The sequence below is a fragment of the Hypomesus nipponensis genome, chromosome 27, assembly GCF_054491055.1.
Source record: "Hypomesus nipponensis isolate SF chromosome 27, ASM5449105v1, whole genome shotgun sequence".
NCBI classification, from domain to species: Eukaryota; Metazoa; Chordata; class Actinopteri; order Osmeriformes; family Osmeridae; genus Hypomesus; species Hypomesus nipponensis.
In genome coordinates, this window is record NC_140387.1 from 3625001 (window position 1) to 3649442 (window position 24442).

The 24442-nt window shown below is 49.1% G+C and overlaps 2 protein-coding genes across 6 annotated transcripts in view; one reads left to right on the forward strand and one right to left on the reverse strand.

The window, feature by feature from the left end:
* Nucleotides 1-6003, forward strand: part of jmy (junction mediating and regulatory protein, p53 cofactor) — a 17710-nt gene extending 11707 nt beyond the window's left edge. Inside the window, exons 3-10 of the mRNA XM_084694036.1 lie at nt 524-674; nt 1294-1463; nt 1689-1854; nt 2219-2406; nt 2610-2696; nt 2823-2909; nt 3014-3497; nt 3822-6003. Of these exons, the coding sequence (XP_084550162.1) occupies nt 524-674; nt 1294-1463; nt 1689-1854; nt 2219-2406; nt 2610-2696; nt 2823-2909; nt 3014-3497; nt 3822-4138 (1650 nt within the window). The 3' untranslated portion in view covers nt 4139-6003. The remainder of the gene's footprint in view (nt 1-523; nt 675-1293; nt 1464-1688; nt 1855-2218; nt 2407-2609; nt 2697-2822; nt 2910-3013; nt 3498-3821) is intronic.
* A 2085-nt stretch (nt 6004-8088) lies between these two features.
* Nucleotides 8089-24279, reverse strand: homer1 (homer scaffold protein 1). 5 transcript variants are annotated; one of them, XM_084694038.1, is made up of 11 exons: nt 23030-24279; nt 19955-19993; nt 14748-14904; nt 12905-13036; nt 12576-12668; nt 12135-12188; nt 11345-11484; nt 10384-10543; nt 9345-9455; nt 9144-9224; nt 8089-8542 (listed from the first exon to the last, which is right to left on the reverse strand). In XM_084694038.1, the coding sequence occupies exons 1-11, from the start codon at nt 23032-23034 to the stop codon at nt 8354-8356; spliced, it is 1161 nt and encodes a 386-aa protein (XP_084550164.1). In that variant the 5' UTR covers nt 23035-24279; the 3' UTR covers nt 8089-8353. The 5 variants fall into 5 exon arrangements, with proteins under 5 accessions (XP_084550164.1, XP_084550165.1, XP_084550167.1 ...); XM_084694039.1 differs by lacking the exon at nt 19955-19993; XM_084694041.1 differs by lacking the exon at nt 12135-12188.
* Between the last annotated feature and the right edge of the window lie 163 nt (nt 24280-24442).

The following is a 24442-nucleotide window of genomic DNA, read 5'->3' on the forward strand; positions in this document are numbered from 1 at the left end:
GTGCGTGAGCACCTACAGACATCTGGTTTGCATTGCCTCATCAACATTTGGACGTACGTACAGAAAGGCTCCGTGGGAAGCTGGCTGTGCTCCTGGGCCTCCATCTGTACATTGTGTTCCAGGTGAGGTGGAGCCTCAAGGCCTCGCCACGGGACCGTCTTGTCCCTGACTGACACCAACTCAGCCAAGACGACTTCCGTGTGACAGGCACTCTTTGACTTATTAGCCCAGCTTGTTCATTACCTAGCCTTGGGGTGCTGTTGTTGTCCAAAGTCACTGTTGGGACATGTCAAGGCATGTCGGACGGCGAACCCACAGCGCCGCCTGGTGTTGAGCGCTGGCATTACAGGGCGAGCGGAAAGCGCTTGGTCGTCACAGGCTTGAACGTCCCTCTGCCCTGCACGTTCTAGATGTTTCCCCGCTCCAGCACACAGCCTAGTCAAACAAGTCAGCCTCCAGGCTGAAGACCACTGCTCTGGAGGTGGACCAAGCGTGACGTGTGTTTACCCCCCCCCTCCTCCAGATCTCCCTGGAGACAGAGCGTCTGGGGCCCCGGCGCGTGGACGCTCTGAGGAGGGAGGACGAGGAGTGGCAGAGGAAGGCCCACGCCGCCATGCTCTCCATACAGGACCTCACCGTCAAGTTCTTCGAGACCACGGCACGCGCTCAGAAAGGTACGGCCGTTTACACGACCGTATACATTTTCGTAATGCATGCGTTTCAGTGACTACATCTCCCAGAAACCCTCTGGGATGAAAACACCAGGCAGTCCCATCCCTAATCTCCCAGCTACACCAGGCCAAACTGCTTTCTCTAAGCTCTCCCACTAGCATCTTCCTAATCCCCTCCCTATCTCAGCACTATCTCACCCTCCTCCGATCGCTGGGCTCTACATTTTCTTCATGTTGCATGTGCTTCATTTTATCCGAGGCGACAGAAAAGTCCTGCGTAGGAAGCGCAGCGGAACATCAAGGATCACGAGTGCAGAGTTCTGGTGGCCAGTGTCAGCGAGTGGCCTGTATGCACCAGACAGTGCAAACTAACCACCTCTCAGCTAGCAGTCGTGGTGCAACAATAATATTAATCATCATCATCATCTGACTACAGTGCACACTACAACATATCAACTACAGCATCACATAAAGCGTGCAACGTCAAACAACCCCTCCCCCTTGCACACACTGAGCTAAACAACCGTCCTGGGACAACTGCTGTTAACCTGCATGTTTCATGAACTTATCTCGTGGTTTTGAAGCGTGTACTGGCTAACAGAAGTGTGTGTGTGTGTGTCAGCCGTTTTGGAGCGCATGCGTGCGGACCAGAGGAAGTTTGGCAAGGCGGCCTGGGCTGCGGCCGTGGAGCGCATGGAGAAGCTGCAGCACGCCGTCTCCAAGGAGACCATGCAGCTGATGAGGGCGAAGGAGATCTGCCTGGAGCAGAGGAAGCACAGCCTCAGAGAGGAGGTAGGAGAGCCACACAGAACCCACTAGAACACAGAACACACTAGAACACACCACACAGAACCCACTAGAACACACCACACAGAACCCACTAGAACACACCACACAGAACCCACTAGAACACAGAACCCACTAGAACACACCACACAGAACCCACTAGAACACAGAACGCTGGCCCTCATCAAGGAGTTAGTCTTATTGTGTGTGTGTGTGTGTGTGTGTTGTCAGATGCAGAGCCTGCAGGGTGGCGAGGGTGCCATGCTGCGTCTTGACCACATGGAGGCGCTGTACTACGAGCTGCAGCTGCAGCTGTACGACATCAAGGCTGAGGTGCTGCGCTGTGAGGAACAGCTGCTCAACGCTCAGCTGCAGAGTCTGCGCAGACAGATGACTGGTGAGGGTGTCTTCCACACGCTACTGTCTACAGACTCTACTGTCTGCAGACTCTACTGTAAACAGACTCTACTGTCTACAGATTCTACACTCTACAGACTCTACTGTTTACAGACTCTACTGTTTACAGACTCTACTGTCTGCAGACTCTACTGTAAACAGACTCTACTGTCTGCAGACTCTACTGTAAACAGACAGGACAGTCTACATACTCTCGATTACATATTCTACAAACGGATGTCCACAGACTCTATTGTCCACTGACTGTACCTCCATAGACTCTCCTTGGCTCCGGGTAGGATCTTACCATTCCTCATCCCGCCTTTTGTTGTTTGTGTGTGTGTGTCGCCTTTGCACGTGCTCAGAGCACCAGGACGAGGTGGTGTACTACGATGCGTACGAGAGCCCGGACGCCATGCAGGGGGTGGAGGACCCGGCGGCCCCGCCCGCCACTCTGAGGGAGGAGCTGGGCCAGCTGCAGCACAGGACCCGGCGGCTGGAGGCCCGCAGGGGCCGCATCACCGCCAAGAGAGTCTACCTCAAGAACAAGAAGGTGGGCGGGGCGGGAGGGGTCGCCCTGGCAACGCCACGGTTACATTTACATTTAGTCATTTAGCAGACAGTCTTATCCAGAGCGACTTACAGTAAGTACAGGGACATTCTTTTGGTCCCAGCAGAGATCCTTTTCCAAGCAAAATTGTGAAACTGTTGTCAACATGGAAAGGATATAACCTTTTTTTTTTTTATCCCAACCAGGAAATCTGCATCGTCAACCACAACCAGAAGATGCAGCAACGCCACGGTTGCCAAGATGACCAGGATGCTCTTCGACCGCTGCCTCAGGTACGTCCACTCGTAGTCTTCTCTCTCGGCCTGTGTACAGTACTCGGAAGGTTTGGAAAGCTCTGTTTTCTTTACCGACACACGTGAACCCCCTCCCTGATCATGCCTCTTTTGTCCTGTCTGCAGGGAGGAGAGGAGGAAGAGGAGAGGAGCAAGGCCAGTATGAGCCAGGAGAGACAGAGAACCCTGGAGAGACTCCGCAGTTTCAAACAGGTGTGGGAACGACCCGGTGACTCGTGTTGTCCGTGTGTGTGTGTAAAGGGTTGTGTGCGTGTGTGAACAGTACTGACTGGCCCTGTTCTTCTCTCCCTGTCCAGCACCACCCGGGTCAGGTGACCCTGAAGTCGAGCCGGCCGCGGGCGTCCCAGACGCACGCCCGGAGGAAAGCGGGCGCGTCCTCCTCTCCGCCCCACACGCACACGGCCGGCGTGCAGACCGAGTGCGCCCAGCACCTCCCCTGCCTCCACCAGCCCGCCTCCCTCCCACCAGCAGGGGGCCTGCCCCCGGCCGACCCCCTTCCCTCCTCCTGCTCCCTCCCTCCCCTCTCCGCCATCCACCCCCCTCCCCCGCCGCCGCCCCCTCCCCCCCCGCCGCCCCCGCCTCCCGCTGAGGGGCAGGCGGAGGGAGAGGGGGGGCCGTCTCGCCCCCGCAGCCCGACGCAGGTGCCCCGGGGGGGCGGGGAGTCGCCCCCGCTGCCCCTGTCGCCCTTCTCGCCGCGTTTCTTCGACAGCAGCCAGCTGGTGACGGCCAGGAAGAAGCTGAGGAAGACGGCCTCGCTGGACTCCTCCCAGTGGAGGAGAGGTGAGTTGGCAGTTACATCTTTTTTCTTTTTTTACGGAAAATATATATGTTTCGGGTGGCATTTTCCGCTGTATTTATTGTGATAGTTACTGTCAAAGAGACAGGAAAGGCACAGAGAGAAGGGGGATGACATTACTCGGACGTGGATTCGAACCCGACGCTAAAGCCTTAGCTTAAGTTGTCCACGCTCAAGTTAGCCCAAGTTACCGCCCGCCCCCGTCCCCCTCCATAAAATGTGATTACGAACAGCCAGAGAAGCAGAGAGTTGCATAGCGGTCGTGCCGGCGCTAACCCCACCACCCGCCCCCCCCCTGCCTCCCCCAGCGAGCTCCCCCATGGACGAGGTCCTGGCCTCCCTCAAGAGAGGCAGCTTCCACCTGCGCAAGGCCGAGCTGCGAGTCCTGGCTCCCGACCCGGACGACGACGACAGCAGCAACATCCTGGCCCAGATCCGGCAGGGCGTCCGGCTGAAGAAGGTGAGGACCCGGCCCGACCAGCAGCGCCTGCCCAAGGACCGCTTCCCCCACTCGGCCGACGCGCTGACCCGGAGCATCCACGAGGCCCTGCGCAGGATCAAGGAGGCCTCGCCCGAGTCCGAGTCGGAGGATGAGGGCCTGCCCTGCACCGACTGGGAGAGCTAGTATTAGACACACACACGCACGCACGCACCTCAGCAGTTACTGTGGGTCTTTTACTGACCTAACCCTGCAGGAGGGAGGAGGGCCCAGGTTCGTTGCACAAACCCTGGGGTCGGACCTCCCCTTCAGATGTGTTACTGCGGCTCGAATGTGGATCCTCAATGTTTTAGCTCAGATTGAAAGGATCCGAAACATCCCTTTTAGTTTTCCTGTCGGTGCCGTGTGGTCGGTGAAATCCCTTACCCCCTCCTACTTACGTTTTGTTGTGGTTATGGCTAAGCATCGTGTCAAAAGGCAAACGGGTGCTTTACAAAATGAAGGGATTCCGTTTTTGTTTTTATTGTTCAATGTTTAAGGAAGTTCCATCGTCTGTTCCCTGCGTGTTTTGGTCTCGAGCCAATAGCCTCGCGACCGGTTCAGGTGAACCACGACCGTGAAAGGCATGAACTCGCTTCAGATCCCTCCTGCTTACCCTGGGGACCCCCAGGGACACACTACGTGGCCCGTTGGGTCTCTGACGGTCGGAGAAGTCGGACTGTAGGTTGTCGTGGTTGGTCTTTAGTGTGAGAAGATTGGGTCATCTGTTGCGTTCGCCACATTCCCTCACACTGTAACCCTGCGAGGGTCAGCCCAGGCCGGCTAGGGTGGGATGCTGGGGTGTTGATCCGCCCCCCCCCCCCCCCAATCAGCAGGTCCAATCGGTGGCGTTGTGTATTGATCAGTCTATATCATTTTCCTTTCAGTCCAATGGTTTTTTTTTTTTTTGGTTTGTTTGCTTAGGTTCTTTCTTTATACCGATTTGTAGTAGACAAGTGTCTTACGTTATTACCGCCTTGTTGTGACGGAGGTCTATAACTGATTTACCTGTGTGTGTGTGCTTGTCTTGTTTGAGGGTTTGACCATGTTTTAATTATGTATGGGTTGTGTCAAAAGAGTTTTCTCCAAAAAATTGAAGAATCTTTTCTTTTTACTGTATTACTGTAATGAAACGCATGCACTGAGGATGAAGAATCTGGTTGGCTGTGATTGAACTGTAAAACAGACTGCTGTCCTCGTAGACTTCAGGCCAGTTTAAGTATTTTGACACTTATAGTATTTAGCGGTCGCCCATCTCTTTCTTGAATACTGTGTCATCATGGCAACTCGTTAAAACCCGATCGTGCGACTTTCCGCAGTGTTTTCATATATGGGCTGCGTCGGAACAGTTTGGCTTGCTTCCTCAACTCGCGTCGTCTTGGTCAAATGAAGTGGATGAGATCTAGGAGTTGACTTCCTGTGCAGCGGTCACTAGCGAAGGGAAGCTCGTCTACACTGTTGAGACTCGTCCCTGATTGGCCCCACTGTTAACCCATCATTCACACCTCTGTCTGCTTTTCATTGTATTTAGATGTTTTGATGTAGTTAAGTTTTATACCTGTCTTTTGTTAGGTCAACACAGAAATCCAATCCAAATACCGTATTTTCCATTTTTAGGCGTTCTTTCAAACAAAAATAACTGTTGACTTCAGAAAACCATGCCTGCTGTGACCTGACGCATGATTGGTCCAAATTGAAAAGCAGGTTACTGGGTGTAAGTGCAATATTATGTGAAACCGAAAAAACTAATTATTTGTCATGTATAATACTGTAATGAAATGTAAATCCTGAAAATACATCGGCATGCTCAAAGTCAAGTATTTATTGAGAAAGACTTAATATTTTAGAAAAATGGGAGTAAGGATTTTTAAAGCAATATCATACAAATGTAAATGTGCTTTTTAAGATGTCTTTTTTGCATTTATTCCTGTCTTTTCCTATCATTACATTCCTAACCGCTTTGTATATTCCAATGATATATTTTCCTTTCAAAATAAAACAATCAAAATGTATTCCTGTCATGCTTGGTTTAATACGGCATATGACAGATCTATCAACCTTTAGGTACGACGAGTTTTACACTGGGGGTCCAGGAAGTTCAATGAATCATAGCATGAATCATAGCATGAATCATAGCATGAATCATAGCATGAATCCTAACATGAATCCTAGCATGAATCCTAGCATGAATCCTAGCATGAATCCTAACATGAATCCTAGCATGAATCATAGCATGAATCATAGCATGAATCATAGCATGAATCCTAGCATGAATCCTAGCATGAATCCTAGCATGAATCATAGCATGAATCATAGCATGAATCCTAGCATGCCCACTGACTGGAAAAACCATTGATTACATCTAAACATGGCTGGTTGTTTCCAGTGTGATGTGAATAGGCTCCCAAACTGCAGATAATCCATGCTCCTATCTCTCCCACCACATTTAAATTGCGTTTAAGCAAACTACGAAAACCCTACCTTTGATTACGTTGTTATTTTTGTTTTTATTAGAAACTGAAAATTAAATTTGTGTTTTAAGCATGTGGTATAATCAACATTTAAAATCATTCAAAGGTTATTCCCTTTCAAACTAATTTTACGGTTCATAATTTAAACGTCATGATGAAGCCGACCGGAGCGGTCAAGTGTGTCTCCCAAATATACCAGAACCAACAACAAGCCCTTAAATAGTGTTCTTCAGATATACATATAATATATATTTTTCTTACATTATCACAGATTTTTGGCAATAGTAAACCCCACAAAGTACCGTAGTTAGCTACCATTGATGCATCTTTGTACCAAAGGCAACATCAGCAAAATTAATATTCTGTACAGGAAAACATATTTGGCAAAAGGAAAAAAGTTCTTTGCAAATCTCGTCTACGACGCACAAGTCTCTCACTTCCATTTCCTTTGTGTCATAGTTCAAAAATATTGCCAGTTTCCACACCTAAGAAAACACCAGCCGTGACGCCCACATACCAGACATAAAAAAAACAAAAATACAAATCATGAGGTTCAAAGAAAAGAAAACATCTTTGTTTCGTATCATAATAATAATAATCAATACATAGCTTGGATAATAAATTAACAAAAAAAAACTAAAGAACATAGGTTCAATCATTGCACTTCAAGTCGCAACAATAACAAAAGGAAAAATAAAACAAATCATCTCTACGGATTCACCCAAACATACAATTCCATTTTCACAAGTGCACTATAAAGTTGTTATATTAGTATTCATACAAAACCGTGTGTAGAAACGAACAAGACCGTCACTCGCTGCTAAAGCAGGACCGCAGAGCCTCGATTGGTGGTCAGTCTCACGCGTCCGAGAAGAGAGAGTTAAATACCTGAAAGTGAGACTGAAAGAGTTTGACTTCTAAACGCGCTCTCTTTGTATTGCTCATTTACTGTCGTGGATAAAAGACGCATGATCCAGCCCCACACACCTGTGGGGAAAACCAGCTTCTCATCTAAAATGAAAAGGTTGACACCGAGTTTCCCAAGGTCACACCAAGGTCATTTTCTTAATGAACCGTGACCTCGAGAGGTCAGATGTCCTAGTGACCTTGAAGTCTTATAAAACAGTCTTTTCTCATCTGATCTGACTGTTCATTTGGCTGACAATGACATCCCTGTCAATATGAGCTATAATAATAACAATAATAATAATGATAATACAGGAAAAAAAAAGAAACCTGAATGATTGGAGGACAACAAATACAAATATACGTCACCAGCACTGGGTGACAGAACAATGCACCAAAGAAAAGCACAAAATCAGAGCTGTCGTTTTGCTGTCCAGGCTTTTGTGATGGAAGGTTGACCCCCTTAAAAGAAAAAAGAAGAGGGGTTCTTTCAGGATGAGCGGGGTGTCTTCTCAAAAGGAATGCAAGCCAGAAATGAAGCGTCGGACCTGGGGGTGACCGACTAGCGGACGTGTCGTCGGAGCTCCCGCCCCGCATGGCGTGAGGGGAGCAGGAGGAAGGCAGAGGCCAGCGGTAGCCTCTCGTGTAAACATGAAGAGACGTGAAGAGACGTGAAGAGACGTGAGCGTGTGTGCGTTAATGGACGTAACCCCCCCCCTCCCACCCAAAAAAAGTATCTATACAGGAGTACCAGTGTCGTTACATGAAAAATCGGAGAATGAAAGCAATTCATTCACCAGCAATATGAGTGTCTTTCTCCTCCCGGTCGAGTGCCCGCATGCAGAATGCAGGTGAGTGGTATTTATGTCAATTTCAATATTTCAGGGGCGGTTGCCTCACGGCTCAAATCTACACTGCTGCGTTGGGGATCGATGGCAAGGGTGCAGTGGCCGGGACGCTCCACCAGGGGTCAGCGCCGTGGCCTCTAGCTGCTCTCGATGAGCTTGGCCAGGCTGTCTCGGAGCTCGGTTAGCTCGAAGATCTTGCCGTCCAGCAGCTCCAGGAGGGAGCGCAGGCTCTTGCGGAAGGCCTCCCTCTCCAGCTGACTGCCCTCCAGACGCTGCTCCATCTCACCCAGCTGAGCCTCCAGGACCTGGTTCCTCGACTCGGTGTCCTGGGGAGGAGGAGAGGAGGAGGAGGGGAGGAGGAGGGGAGGAGGAGGGGGGAAGGGAGGAGGGGGGGGGAGGAGGAGAGGAGGAGGGGGGGGGATAGGAGGAGGGGGAGGGGGGGGGAGAGGAGGAGGAGAGGAGGAGGGGGGAAGGGAGGAGGGGGGAGGAGAGGAGGAGGGGGAGGGGGGGGGGGGAGAGGAGGAGGGGGAGGAGGAGGGGGGAAGGGAGGAGGGAGGGGGGGGAGAGGAGGAGGGGGGAAGGGAGGAGGGAGGGGGGGAGAGGAGGAGGAGGAAGGGAGGAGAGGAAGAGGAAGGGAGGAGAGGAGGAGGAGGGGGGAGAGGAAGAGGAAGGGAGGAGAGGAGGAGGGGGGAGAGGAAGAGGAAGGGAGGAGAGGAGGAGGGGGGAAGGGAGGAGGGAGGGGGGGGAGAGGAAGAGGAAGGGAGGAGAGGAGGAGAGGGGAAGGGGGGGAGAGGAGGAGGAGGAGGAAGGGAAGAGTGTAAGAGAGGAGGATGAAGAGAGGATGAGGAGGATTCTTCACTTCGGCACTGGGCATGTGTGCTGCGTCACGTCACATTGTGAGCGGAGGTGCTGTGCACTCAGGTTCACCTTCAGTTTCTGTGCTAGCGAGTCTTTCTGGGTCTGGAACTCGTTGGCACTCTCCACTTCTGCCTTCAGCCTCTCCAACTCCTGCAAGGCGGTTGCCAGGTTGGAAACGGAAGTTACCATTGTGATAGCAAGTATACCGTAGCAAGCATATAGTCTTGTATGTGACACACACACACGCACACGCACACGCACACACGTTACCTCCTCCTTGGCCTTTAACTCAGACTCCAACTCCTCTATCGTCTGGTTGAGTTCGGTCTTCTGAGATTTAATCACTGTAGTCTGACCGCTGACACACTCGAGCTCTGTGACCTATGGAAACACGCACACACACGCACACACACACACACACACACACACACACACACACACACACGCCCGTATCCTTCATTATTCCATAAGCTCTCCTCTGTCCTTTCCACCTGTACGATCTCAGCTGTCCAATTATACGGTTTGTTTCAATAATCAGTTTGTCCTCTGTGGTGTGCTGTCTCTGTATACGTCACAGTGTCGAACACGTTCCCAGTCTACCAAGTCTGTAGGAAGGTATGTAGGAAAGTCTGCAATGTGGAGTGATGTCAAAATGATCTGTAGGACAGTCTGTATGTAGTCTATAGAGTAGACTGTAGTGTGGTGAGTAGGACAGTCTGCAGGGTGGTCAGCAGGACAGTCTGCAGGGTGGTCAGTAAGACAGTCTGCAAGGTGGTCAACAGGACAGTCTGCAGGGTGGTCAGTAGGACAGTCTGCAGGGTGGTCAACAGGACAGTCTGCAGGGTGGTCAGTAGGACAGTCTGCAGGGTGGTCAACAGGACAGTCTGCAGGGTGGTCAGTAGGACAGTCTGCAGGGTGTTCAACAGGACAGTCTGCAGGGTGGTCAGTAGGACAGTCTGCAGGGTGGTCAACAGGACAGTCTGCAGGGTGGTCAGTAGGACAGTCTGCAGGGTGGTCAGTAGGACAGTCTGCAGGGTGGTCAACAGGACAGTCTGCAGGGTGGTCAGTAGGACAGTCTGCAGGGTGGTCAACAGGACAGTCTGCAGGGTGGTCAGTAGGACAGTCTGCAGGGTGGTCAGTAGGACAGTCTGCAGGGTGGTCAGTAGGACAGTCTGCAGGGTGGTCAACAGGACAGTCTGCAGGGTGGTCAGTAGGACAGTCTGCAGGGTGGTCAGTAGGACAGTCTGCAGGGTGGTCAGTAGGACAGTCTGCAGGGTGGTCAGTAGGACAGTCTGCAGGGTGGTCTGACCCGCTTGTGCAGTCTCTCCGCCTCCTCCTGATAGGCCCCCAGCTGCTGCTTCCACTGCTTCACGTTGGCCGTGGACTCGAGCAGCGCCGCCGTCAGCTTGGCGTTGTTCCCCTTCAGCGCCGCCAGCTCGGCCTCCCAGTGCTTGTTGATGCTGGACGAGCTGGACCGACAGACAGACAGACAGACAGACAGACCGACAGACAGACGGGGTCAGCCACGCGGAGCCAGCGTTTCCATCAGATGCACCTTGATTGGTGAGCAAGTGATTAATGATCTGGACAGGAGGCCTGTTGGCCTTCAGGGACTGCCCTGGGACAGGGGGAGTCTAATTGCGCTACGGTCATTAACAAGTCATGTGTGTTTAAGCTTCTTGTCCTACAGTCATCGGGCCCTTAGCAGCCCCCCCTAGCAACACCCCGCCCCCCCCCCCCCCTGAGGCCAAGCCGACTCGAGGGAAACGAGGCGCAGTGTCTGCGAAAGGCAAACGCCTGCACTCGTTTAGCGATTCATAATTAATACGAGCCGCGCGTGGTGTTTTAATGCTGTGCTGTGCCGGGCATGCTGGGAAGGGATAAATAATAAATGAATGAATCGACACATCCATTCTGGAATGTGCTGTGCTGTCTAAATGGAGGCCTCATGGGCTAGTGAACCCCCTCCGCTACACAGAACATGAGAGTAGCATTTAGCTCTGTGTATGTTCTGGTTTAGTTGGAGGACAAGGACCTTGTCCGGACACAGAAGTGCACCACAGAGTGGTACTGCTAATAAAGATCTCAAATGTACAGTCGATAAATGATATACTCTACGAACACCCTTGGTGTTGAAAAATGAGAGGCCTGGCCTTTGTGCGTGCAGGATTTGAGGTCTTAAGGGCCTCGTTAATCTACTATCTATACCCAATGAGGCGTAGCTATTCTGGGCTAAGCCTTCTACTCCGGTCCCAGGCTTCAGGGCCTACCTGTGTGAGAAGGGCAGTGACTGGGGGGTTTCCGCTCGGGGTTCTGGGTGTTGCGGCGTGTCTGGCGTGACCCTCTCGTCGTCTGTGCCGTTGATGCTCTCCGGGGTCAGGGGGGACTGGAGGTCGCCGCTCGCCGACTCCTGATTGGACCAAGAACAGCCGGCACATGAAACAGTTTGTCAAAACAATCTCACGGCAGGCGCTGGGGGGAAGGAAGCCCGCTCCAGCGCCAAAACCGAATATCTGTTCACAGATTTACACTCTGCTTCACAAACGTTTTCATTCCATTTCCAAGGCAGCACAGTTGATTATCAGCCGTCGAAAATGAAACGTGAGTATCTAGGAGCATGGATGCCTTGAGCTGAAGGGGAGAGGGGGTGGAGGGGAGGGCAGGGGGGGGGGTTGGCGGGTTGTGTGAGTTAACGTGACACTGAAATGAGGTTAATCTGAGTGTTAATCTGAGATTAGAAGGGTAGAGGGCATCACATCCAGACTGAGGACAGGTCTCTCCCCAAAGAGTGGAATGATAGTGATATTTTACACTTCCGTGATCACAATGAGATTTGGCTTTACTGTGAGAAGGGCCTCTGTAGTCGCCGGTCCGTGTACATGAGGCCACAAGGTGGCACTGTTCTGGAGAGAGCGCTGGAGGGGTGAGTGAGTTAGATGAAAGCTGGATGGACGAGGGGGGGGGGGGGGGGGGGGGCAACACTGTCATCTAGGATTAGGCCAGGGAGGAATCAGACTGAGGTTATGGCGTTATGGTTTATTTTGTATTTAATTTTTTTACCTTCTTTATACCAGGTTTGTTGACAGACAAAACATATTTCCTTACAGCTGCGACCTGGAGGAAGAGTTGATGGGCAGAGCACAGGGGTCAATCAAGCCCCAACAAGGTGATTCACTTGGGCCATAGCAGTGAAAAGGGTTTCAAATGAGAACATGTCATCTCAATAGGAAGGGTTGTAACACGTGACTAAAAAACTTTCAGGAAAGGAACTGGGAGTGGGGAATGCACGCGTGAACATGCCTAGTTCCTGCCACGCCTATAACAACGTGACCCCCGAGATGAACATTTTAGCAGTTGGTAGAACACAACACATTTTCGGGCAGCACTCTCTCTAACCTCAGCCTCTCTCAATCCTGGTCCTCGGGACCGCCTAGCCCTGCGGGTACGACCCGTTGTCATGACCACACGTTCAGACTAGGAGGTGTGGAGGGGGGAGGTTACCTGCGAGGGAGTGCTGGTGAGTTCTGTTTTCTCTTGAGACTTCTCCTTGGCTTGCCGGGCTGCCTCTTTGAACTCGGCGAACTTCTCTGCAAACTGGGACAGAGGCAAGGGGGTGTGAGAAACACTAGACGGTGGAGGTAAAGTGAGTTAACAGGGCAGAGAGAGGATGAGAGAGGGTGAGAGAGAGAGAGAGAGAGAGAGAGAGAGAGAGAGAGAGAGAGAGAGAGAGAGAGAGAGAGAGAGAGACAGGACAGAACAGGACAGACAGACAGACAGGACAGACAGACAGACAGACAGACACTAGGTGTTTGCAGGCAGGTGGTCCTGACCTTGACCAGGTGACCCTCGGAGGAGAAGCCCAGCCCGTACACAGTGTTGGCACGGCTGTCGGCCCACTGGCCAAACTTCTGGGATGTTTTGGTGAACGTCATGTTGGGAGTGATCGTGCTGTTGATGATGGCCTGAAGGGGGGGAAAGAAACACACACAACAGTGACTCATGAGGGGAAAAAGGGGCCATGCCCAATACTTGGGCTCTCTCTCTCCACCAGAAAGCTTTCTTGCCTCAGACGAAAGTACATTTTGTGAAAGTAAGGATAGTTGCCTAGAGCAACTGTGACTGGAAGAGAGCCTGTTATCTCTCTGACGCTCTGTGTGTGTGTGTATGTGTGTAGACACACATGCATGTGTGTCTACAGCGTTTGCACTTGTATCGATTGCCAAACAGGAAGCAATCGATAACGAGAGGGGCCCGGCGAGGCCCGATTCACTCAACTGGCATCGATCACAGAACGGGGATGGAGGAGGGAGTGGGAGGTGGGAAGAGAGCGATGTCGGTTAGCGAGTAGGCAGAGGCGTGTGTGTGTGTGTGTGTGTGTGTGTGGGGTCTGTGTGTGGGTGTGTGGGAGGGAGGGGAGTCTGTGTGCCGGAACGCCACTTATAAGTTTGTCTGCGTTTGAATTAAAAGCATCAACTCTGAGGCCGTGTCTGTTTCCTGGCGGTGTCTGCGACAGCCCTCCCCGCGTGAAGGGGTGCCAGGGCTCCTGTTCTTACTCCTGCTATTTCCAGCAGAGAGAGCGGCGCGCAGCTGAGATCACCCACTCACCAGGGGTCACGCAGAGACAACAGCGGAGAGACGAGCGCAGGACATTACATAAGCACCTCGGCTAAAATAACTCCACTCCTGCACCCAGTCGGAGACTGAAATAATGGCAGCGACCACGCCGCCCCCTTGCCACCACTGTGGGGATCTGCTGCCGCCCATGGAAACACGGCTGGCAAAAGTAGTCTGCAGGAGACTTGGAAAGTACGTGCTTATTCTCATAGGTGCAAAAGGACGGGATTTAATTATTTCCTCGGCTCATCCAGATGAGGTAGAAGATGAGGTATGAATCAGCGTAGGCTGACGGTCGGTAGACTCTGCAGCGTCTAACGTTCTGACAGGCCAGAGCCTGGGGGAGGCAGCAGGCCTGCCTCTGTCTCTCTCTGCCTCTGTCTCTCTCTGCCTCTGTCTCTCTCTGCCTCTGTCTCTCTCTGCCTCTGTCTCTCTCTGCCTCTGTCTCTCTCTGCCTCTGTCTCTCTCTGCCTCTGTCTCTCTCTGCCTCTCTCTTTCTGCCTCTCTCTCTCTCTGCCTTTCTCTGTTTGTCTCCCTCTTTCTGCCTTTCTCTCTGTATGTCTGTCTCTCTGCCTGTCTGTCTCTCTGTATGTCTGTCTCTCTCTCTGTCTCTTTCTCTGTCTCTTTCTCTGTCTCTTTCTCTGTCTGTCTCTGTCTCTCTCTCTCTGTCGCTCTCCTTCTGTCTCTCTCTCTTTCAGTTTCTGTCTGTCTCTCTCTTTCAGTCTCTCTCTTTCAGTCTCTCTCTCTCTCTTTCTGTCTCTCTATCTGTCTGTCTCTCTCTGTCTGTCTCTCTGTCTGTCTGTCTGTCTCTCTCTCTTTCTTCCTCTCTCTCTTTCTGCCTGTCTCTTTTTCTGTCTCTGTCTGTCTCTCTCTCTGTCTGTCTGTCTGTCTGTCTGTCTGTCTGTCTGTCTGTCTGTCTGTCTCTCTCTCTCTCTCTCCTTCACTCCATCCCTCTCTGAAACTATCAAAGATGCACAGACTGACATTTCTGACACCGATTCCGCGAAAGTAAAACAGAGAAAAATGTATGTAACACACGCCCCACACACACACACACACCTTGGACCCATCTAGGCTTATAATGCGGTAGACGCTCCGGGTACCGTCGAAGAAGTAGGAGACTGTGACAGCGTGTTTACTGGTGGGAACCCAGTTCTTCTTGGTAGTTGGGTCGATCTGGAAGACATGGGCCCGCGTGCTGAAGATCGGCTGCTCCCTGCAGATGAGAGAGAGAAACAGAAACAGAGAGAAACAGAGAAAGACTCGATAAGTACAGAAAATACCAAGTAAATGCCATTGCCCTATCAGACAGCCAGCATGTAAACTTACAGTTGATAAAAAATGATTAAAGGAAACTAAAAATCGACCCAACGGTGAAGGAAATAGCCTAAAATGTGCAGTGTCTGCATGGGGGCAGCTCTGACACTGTCAGTGCCATCTAAGGCTAGGCTAATTGGGCGCTCCCCTCGGTGGCTCTCTCAGGGGTTATGTAGGGTAAGCAGCCAGGAATACCCAGATTAAAATACCACAAGAAACATAGACCCTGCTGACATCAAACACACAGCCATGTCAGCTTAAGATCTGATGACGTCATGGAATCGTTTTATGATTGGTCCTCCAGTTCTCATTGACACGTATGATTGGATGGATGGCAAGTAGAACCTTATGATGCCAGGTTGGTAGGCCTACAAGCATAAAAACATGTTATCATCACATGAACAGCATCCAGAGGTTAATATGAAGGTTATTATTCAGGATATATTTGAGTTTTAGGCCTAGGATTCTGTGATAGGCCTGCCTCATACAGTACAGGTCCACATCCCTGTTAACCCATGGTAGAGTCAGGCCTGAGGTGGTAGGAACAGAGTTGGGTGAGAGACACAGCCTTCCAGATCTCTCCACATCCATTATTCACTCTCTCCTGCTGTTCACTGCACTGCCCATGACCTGGGAAGCAAAAACACCCAAGAGGCAAAACACACACACACACAGAGGCCCAAGTGTGTGTTCTCTTACACAAACATACATCTCTCCAAAACCTCTCTCGTTCTCTCACTCACACACACACACACACAAACACTACCATTTCTGCATCGCCTAAGTGCAGGCCATCTCTTCAAGCCAGCTGCACATTAGCAAAGAGGCTTGGTTCGAGCCATATAAAAACAGCCCCCGGCCGAATGAATGAATCACCACCAACGAGTGGATGAATGTCGGGAGTCGATTCCACGGACTCAGTAGGAGCAACGCATTCAAGAAGCCAGAACGGTAGCAACAAAGACAAACGACTCTCCTCCTCCATTCATCGTAGTTGATGTGCTTTAGTGTAAAGAATGTTAGGTGGAGCAGCTGTGTCTTCAGGTGAGTCACCCTCGGTGCCGCACCTAGCCACGCTAGTCCTCCGAGGCTGGATAGGACGCTTCCAAGGAGCCCTCGTAATTGGTCCCTGATAAGTTATTCCACCATCGGCTAATTAGGCTATCGCTAACATCACGGTGACTGGGGAGGGTGGGGACAGAGGGAGCCAGGCTAGGACAAGAGATAGCGATAAACAGGAGGGGGGGGGGGGGGGGGGGGGGGGAGAGGTGAACCGATCGAAGACCAAAGCTTCCTGGAGGAAAAAGTCGAAGGTGGGCCGAGGAGATAGCCAGAGAAATGGGGGAGAACATAACAAGCTGTGGAATAAGGCTGGCATGAGAGAGGGAGACAGAGAGAGAGACAGAGAGAGAAGTGGGTTAAACTTGAACCCTCCTGCATTGTGTGTGGGAGGTGGTGATGAGATAAGGCAGGAATTCGGCTTAATTTTTTTTACATTTCTCTAAGCAAGCAAAGCGAGGGCAGATATGCAAATGTCACTCTAAATTTAAAGCTAGAGCTGAACAATGCGGCAGAGCAAACACACACACATACACACACACAGACAAACTTACAGCCCTTCTAAGCAACGTATGATGGGTATATCTATCCCATGTGAATCTCTGTCAGAAACCTAAAGAAGACCCAAGATATGATTTACGAACATGAGGAGTACGAGTGTTCATCAGCACAGCAGGACATCTGTTGCCGGGAGACGGTCCCTGCACTGACGTAACCGTGGCAAAGGTCACCATGGAAAAGGTCAACTGCAGGGCACCTGCTCAGACACACACAGATCAGAAACATCTGGAAAGCATCCCGTTCTTTAGCCATAGATGACAAGGTCTTGCATGCCTGGCGACGCCTTCTGTGGCTGAGGCCTTCTTGACCAGACCTTTCACCTCACGAGGGGAAACAGAGAGATGAAGAAAAGCAGTAAAAAGATAGTGGGGGGGGGGGGGGGGGGGGGGGGAAATCAAGTTTTTATCTCTTGACTGGGAAATCGCACAGCATCGGGGATGTCGTCTGCACTTTTGAGGAGCGTAGGAAAAAAATACCTGAATATGGAAAAGATGGACGTGATCGAGCGCATTGTCCCTGTAATTGGGGCGGTGAAAAGGACAGTGGGTGCTTCCTCTCTGCCTGCCATCCTTTCTATGGCGATCACATTTTATCATGGCGGCAAATTGCTCCCTCAGAATTGCGCTTCAATCACCATCTTTTTTTAATCTATTCTCCCTGAAAACTAGCTGCATAGCGAGGAGCACCGTTCAGTAAGCATCGACTGAATCTCCACTCCAAAGACACTCACGTCCAGAATGAGCCTCAACCTTACCTTCCTTGTTAAGAAGCAAGTCAAGTCAGTGATAAAGATACTAACTAGACTAGACTACAAAGGTCTCTATCTTTAGAAAAACTGTGTGTGTCCAGGTCCTAACAGGAAAGTCAGCGCAGGGCTGGTTATGCTTGACGTCATGTAGAGGCACCAGAGGCTATGGTTACAGTCTTCGATTAACATTATCATCTGAGTGGTATTGCTTCTTTTTCTGCTGAGGCCTGTGCTGAAGGTCAGTTTCACATCACTCTCCCTAAAAGACAGGATACGAAACTGTTCGGACCTATCCAGAAGGCTAGCTTAACCTCCGACGATGTCTCCATAGCTACCTTTCTCCGATCATCAAGAACTAGAAGAATAGGGGCCAGCAGAGCCCTTTCTGACGGCTTCCATCCCTCCCTTATTTTTAATAAACCCACACAATCTTTGGCTTAATTAGGCTGGACAAACCAGTGAAGAGGGTCTCTAGAGAGTGGCCCTTGCCCGACCAGAGTGAGGTCTCTCTGGGCTTGTTAGGCTTGGTTCTTCCCTCCCTACTGGAAGTCACTCTCAGCTACTGGTCCTCTCAGACCACAGGTAAATGCCAGCACGATTTTCACACAACCAAGACAGTTGCTCGTTCGTTTTCGACAGGGCCTCGTTTCATTTTCATTCTGTCACGAGATGACTATCTGTCTGACGTCCTGGGGGAGAAAGCTTTAATTGCTTGGCTCGGAGCAAAATTTCTCCCAGATATCCACAGGGTCTGCGACAACGTGGAAGTTATGCACTCCACCATCCTCCCCCTCCTGTCCCAACGTGTTAATTAAGCTGGCAGAAAGAGGGGCTTGGCAGCTGTTATTTAAGACAGACTCTGTTAATCAGAGAGGCTGCGGTGATGTGAGGGTGGGAGTACACTCACTCGGACTGCTAGGTAGAGTTACAGGGGTGTCAGCTAAATATGGTCCGTATCTCGGAGAGAGATCTCGGAGTCCAGTGCTATGGCTACCGAAGGGGAGCACTTCCACTGCCCGCTCTAACAGAAACATTTGGAAAGATGTTACTTTTCTGGTCGAGGATTAAAGACAGGAATCGATGTCCAAAGCATGAAAGCTATTGTTAATGGGTGGATTGGGAACCGAAGTTGCTGTAGCGAACAGAAACAACTAAGGGGGCAGTTAAGGTTGTCCCCCCCAGTGCTCTAGTGCATATCAGTCTTATTGGGAAACAATAGCGCTGATGGCAAAGATAAAACAAACTGATACCCATTAAAGCCATTAAAACTTCACTTCCTCTTCAACCAACATTTGCTTAGAGAGCCAACGTCCCCGTTATCTATCAGACAGGTGCCAGGTGTGCGCGCGCATGCGAGTTATTGTCACTGTGTAATCCTTTCGACAATGGACTTTTGTGGCATGCAAGGCTCAACGACGAGTACCATGCCAGAGGAATCTGACTGCAGATGTTATCAGATCAGCAGTTCTCCTCCACACACAGTAGCTCGTGCATGCCCGACCATGTGTTTGCATAGCGACAGACAAAGGGAGGTACTGTCAATGGCCAAAGGGTAAAGTAGCCTGGCGCAGTCTCCAATTATAGTCTTTATCTGTGTGTGGTCAATAAATGCTCCTCTTGTCCATGACCCTGGGATTTGCACTTTTGAGTCGGACTGGTCCTTCCTTGGTTTAGCCTCACTGTTCTCCACAGAGCTACTGTTGAAGGACAGGGAGAAGGCTCACTTGACCTGCTATTCATTCTGCTATTTACTTAATCATGGTGGAAATGAAGGCAGATGAGATCTAGCACCTGCTACTCTCTCTGAACGGGTAGGACTCTGGCTGGCTGTTTCTGTGAACTCTGTCTGGCTGTTTCTATGAACTCTGTCTGGCTGTTTCTGTGAACTCTGGCTGGCTGTTTCTGTGGCCTCTGGCTGGCTGTTTCTGTGAACTCTGGCTGGCTGTTTCTGTGTCCTCTGGCTGGCTATTTCTGTGGCCTCTGGCTGGCTGTTTCTGTGGCCTCTGGCTGGCTGTTTTAGCAGAGGCCTTATTTTTGGAAGTCATACAACCAAACCATATGGATATATTGGGATATGCCCGCTGTGATGGGTTTAAACAGCTTTTTGGCAACATTCAATGTTTTTTCACCACATCACACTGAATGAAATCCGAGTTCATTGGGACACACGATGACAGAGGAAATTCACCGGGGAAACTCATGCGTCGGTGTCAGGTCTGCGCTTAAAAGACTCAAAATCCCTGCATTACTAACTTAGCTGCCACGTCGCCATGGTAACCACCATGTGACTCAGGGCTGGTCATGAGCCTCAAATGTCCTCCAACCCCTCCCCCCCCCTCCCTCTCCTTCCCACATGCTCAATCCGCCAATCAAATCCCTTCATCTCCCTAACGGTTAGCCCACTCACAGAGGGTGGGCAACCGGGTTTGGCAATGACTCGTTTAAAATACCCATATGTCAGACTTTGATCTGTGTGGTTTCCGGTCACAAAAGCGATCACACTAAACACACACACACTAAACACACACACACTAAACACACACACACTAAACACACAACACACCGTGTTCTTCCTACTTACTGACTTTCAGGTACTGTGCATCTTGGTTTGTCAAGGGCCCTGGAAAAAACAGACATTTGAAACCGCTTTGGGGTTTTTTCCTTGTCGCTGGGCTGGTCGTAGCCTTTCCTTCTCCTATCTCCTCTCCACTGTTAACATCCAGCAGGCAGGCTGGGGGCAATACTGGCTCCATCTGCTCCCAGAGAGCAGGTGAGTTCTCTAACAGCTCCCTGTCCCTTCACACTCTGCTCGTTTACATTTCAGTCATTTAGCAGACGCTCTTATCCAGAGCGACTTACAGTAAGTAGAGGGACATTCTCCCCGAGGCAAGTAGGGTGAAGTGCCTTGCCCAAGGACACAATGTCATTTCAGAATCAGAAGGGATTTTATTTGCCATGAATGTTTGAATTTGAATTTTGCACGGCCGGGAATCGAACTAACAACCTTCTGATTAATAGCCCGACTACCTAACAGCTCAGCCATCTGTCCTCCCCTGCGCTTCAAGTGTTGGCTTTCTGTGGCTTGAAGTTGACGTGTCTTCACCGTGTGTTTGGCAATGAAGCCGTTTTCTATGTTAACGATGTGGCACCGACGCTAACTAGGTTCAGCCGGTTGTCTGTGCTAAGTCACAGCCACACACATGGCAGATTTGGCAACAGTTGCAAAGTCAAATCTGATTCAGGTCAGTTCTGTTCAGTAGGTCTTTACATGGGGTGCGTTAACATGGATGCATTCCTGTTGGGATGACTGTTTTGCAAAGTTTCCCCAAATTATCGTTTATACAGTCTGTCTTCCAAAGCATTCATTTTAACAAGATCAGTTTGATCTGAAATCACTACTGGATGCATCAGTTGTGCAAAACTTGGTTTCTTTGGGGAAAATAAAGGCTATTTAATGTTAACCTAATTGTTGACTGAGTTCGCCACAGCTTTGTTTGTAATTTGATTCTGAATTAGACTACAGGACATTGATAAGACGACAATGACCCAAGCAGTATCATGCAAATGCTGTTGTCCTGACAAAAGCAGACAGAGAGGAAGCAGGAACCAACTGTAATACATCTAAACTACTTAGAACCTTGTATTAGAAGTAGGGCTGCCGCGATTCGTCGACGTCATCGACGACGCCGACGCTCTTTTTTTTAATTATTTTTTATTTATTTTTGTATTATTATTATTATTTAAAAAATACACAAAACGCTTCAATTCATTATGACAAATGTTCTTCTTCAATATCACAACGTAATTGGTGCTTGCATGACGTCACTCGTTGTTGGCTTAAGTCATTGTCGGCTCCAGTCAACGCTCAAATATCATGGCAGCTGCAGCAGTCCGACTTGGTTCCGAATCCCGAGTCCCCAAATACCCGAAGCTTCAAAAGTATGAGAATACTTTGACTAAACGCTATCAGCAAACAATAAGGTGGTTTGTACACTGTGCAAAGTTGCAATGGCATACCACAGCAGCACTTGAGCTATGCACGAGCACCTGAAAAGAAAACATACAGGCGCTATACTGGATGATTGACTGCCAGAAAAGGCAAAACCACTGTTGTCTGGTGTTGTCTATTCATGTTTATTAGGGAGAACCTTTTTAATATACGTTGTCATTGTAGCTGCTAAATACACACATTATTAAAGCTATAAAGTTGTCTGCCTGCTACCTTAGAGTTTCCATTGAATAAATGTTTAGGTAGGTTAGAATCTGGGTTTATTCTACATTGGTTGATAGGATGGCTCTCTAGGTTAGCTCTTGCTATTTAGCTAATTTGTTAACCGTAACCATGACACGTTGCTAGGACAATGGAGGCGTATAAAGTCATTTAAAGACGTTAGCCCTACTCCGGCTCTAGTGTATGGTAAATGTAGACTACCTGGTTCTTAGATAATTGGCAAGTATCGCTATCGAATTATTACGGAACTGGCATAAGCACCAGTCCAGAACCAGCACCTTGGAATTTTTGGTTTAAAAGGGGTGTGTGTTTGTGTATGTTGGGATATGTTATGTACCTTATCTAAATATTTTAATTAACGTTGGAGTTGATATTTTAAACTTACAGTTTTGCACTTTAATTTGTAAGCCTTTGTTTGTTTGTCAATAACATATACAGTTTATTTGTTGTTTTCAAAATCAAATGAACTGAAATGGTAAAAAAAAAAAAATTGTGGAGGAAGATTAATCGTTTAGATTAATCGACTAATCGATAACATAGTCTACAGATTAATCGATAGAAAAATAGTCGTTAGTGGCAGCCCTAATTAGAAGTCGAATAACAAATCCTTTTCAGATTTGAGCTGTGGCAAACCACCATTTCACTACAAGCTTTGTAAAGGTATTTGCCTCAGTGTAAGCTTAACTATATGGCTAACTCAGATATGCCAAGTTTCAGACTTGAGTGCTCGTGTACATGAATCCGTTATGCAAAACATTACCTTCTGCACGAACGCTGTAACTGCTAACTCTGACAGTCACAGGATCCAGATTAGGTGTCATTTTGGGAACACATTTTCGTGTCTGACATTTCTTTCAGCCGTAGCATTCCATACGCCAGCCCATACCCTATCCCTCTAAATGAAACTAAGACTTAAGAAACGATTACAGTACCATGACCAGGTACTCCTCAGTTTATTACAATCCGATTGAAGCAATGTCATAAGCACTTCCTTTTCCATCATCAAATAAATTACAGATTTACGGACTACAGAGAAAGTGGAAAGTATTCTCCAAATAGTAGCCTACTACTCTGTAATTAGTAATGCAGTGCCATCGATAAAAGTTTGCAACTACAATTCGTACAGTAAAATCAAAACACCATGAAAGCATAACTCACAGTAAAGGAAAGTGCATGTCCCGTGAATTACTGAGTACACCAGCATGAGACTGGACCGTAGGTGATCCAGTTATAGAATATAGCTAGAGGGGAGTTAACTAGTAGCGAACCAACTCTAACATGATGTGGCCAGTCTGTGTTGAAACCCAAATGACTTGAAACTAATCAAGTCTTCTTCGAAATCTGCAAACAGACACCACTGACAGGGATTAAAACGGGTTAAACGCCATAAAACAGCTAACGTTAGCTGTGTTGCGCGATACGTACCCCATTTTGCTTGGTGCGGAGGTCGGAGTTTTTTCGTCCGTGGTCGTAGAGGAATCCGAGAGAGACGTGAACAATCTGTGTTGTTACCAAGTATTTTCCTCTCTTGAGATGCTGTTTGCAGCTTCAGTGATTGTGGCTTGACAAACAGTGGACTCCAAATAGTACGGTGTACGGTTCTTCTCAGTCCGACATGGCTTACTGATCTGTTTTTGAATATGATGGGGGTGTTGGTTCAGGCTCATCCAAACAAGCGTGTCAGTGCATGCATGATGATAGAAAACATCAGCATTGACGTTAGCTAGCTAGCTAGCTACCATCATGAAATGCATTGCTCAATCATGTCCATTGACAATGGGAATAAGCAAGAGAATATCTGCTAAGCTGCTAGCTTGAGACGAAGATACATGATTGACAGGCTCTGTCATGAAGCGTCAATGAGGCGCGAGCCGCGAACTTGCTATTTTTCAATTGAAAGGGCAAAAAGTAGCTATGCAGGAAGTAGCCAGCTATTTATATTGACAACACATTGTCCCATCCTATTTTCAAAATCTACTTAAATATCCATTCGGTAAGGGGTAGCTAGCAATAGCAGTTTGGTGCTCATCCTCCGTTGCCTTCTGGTATTTAACGTAGCCTACACTTTAGGATGATACCTCGCTGGAGGTTGCCAGCTGCTCAAACATAGTTTTCCTTTGGTTAAAAAAAACAACAACTGAACATTCATTCCAACTTCATACTTTAAACAAAATGTCTACTGCTAATAAATCCAAAATGTATTCGTTGCTTCTTGCAGTTCCCTGGCGTCGTAAGTGCCATCAAAATCCCCCTCCCCTGGCTAGCTAGACATTCCACATATCAGAGGGTAGTCTTCAGTGCATGTACCCTATTAAAATAACCAAACTAATTAAAGCAATACCAAACGCATGATTTCTGGTTAGAAATAATCAATTTCTGTCGTGATGGTTTCATTTCAAGTCCGTTTACGCGGAAAGACTTGGTGCATTCCCACTTAAGGTTCCATCAGTAGCACAGTCTCTTACATGACTAATCTAAGCTTCATGAAAAGAGAAGCACAATCCGAGTTAAATTACAAATAGCCAACTCTTTGATACAGTACAGAAAGCAAGCATCCGTCAAATCATTGCCTCTTCGCTCCATCGAACGACTGATTCCGTTCTTCACCGAACAGTATCCTTGCATCAGCTCTCATCCATGGCTCTGATCCCATTCATTACCTCGCAGTCGGTTGGTCCTCTGTTCACCAAAAGCGGTAAATTGGCCAACGTCATCACGCCACCCTCCGTATCAACGTCATGCTTTAAAATCTGACGCGAGAGATAAATCATCTTTAGCATCCTTACAAAGATATATGATTAATAATGTAATATAAATAAACATATTTACATATTGAAA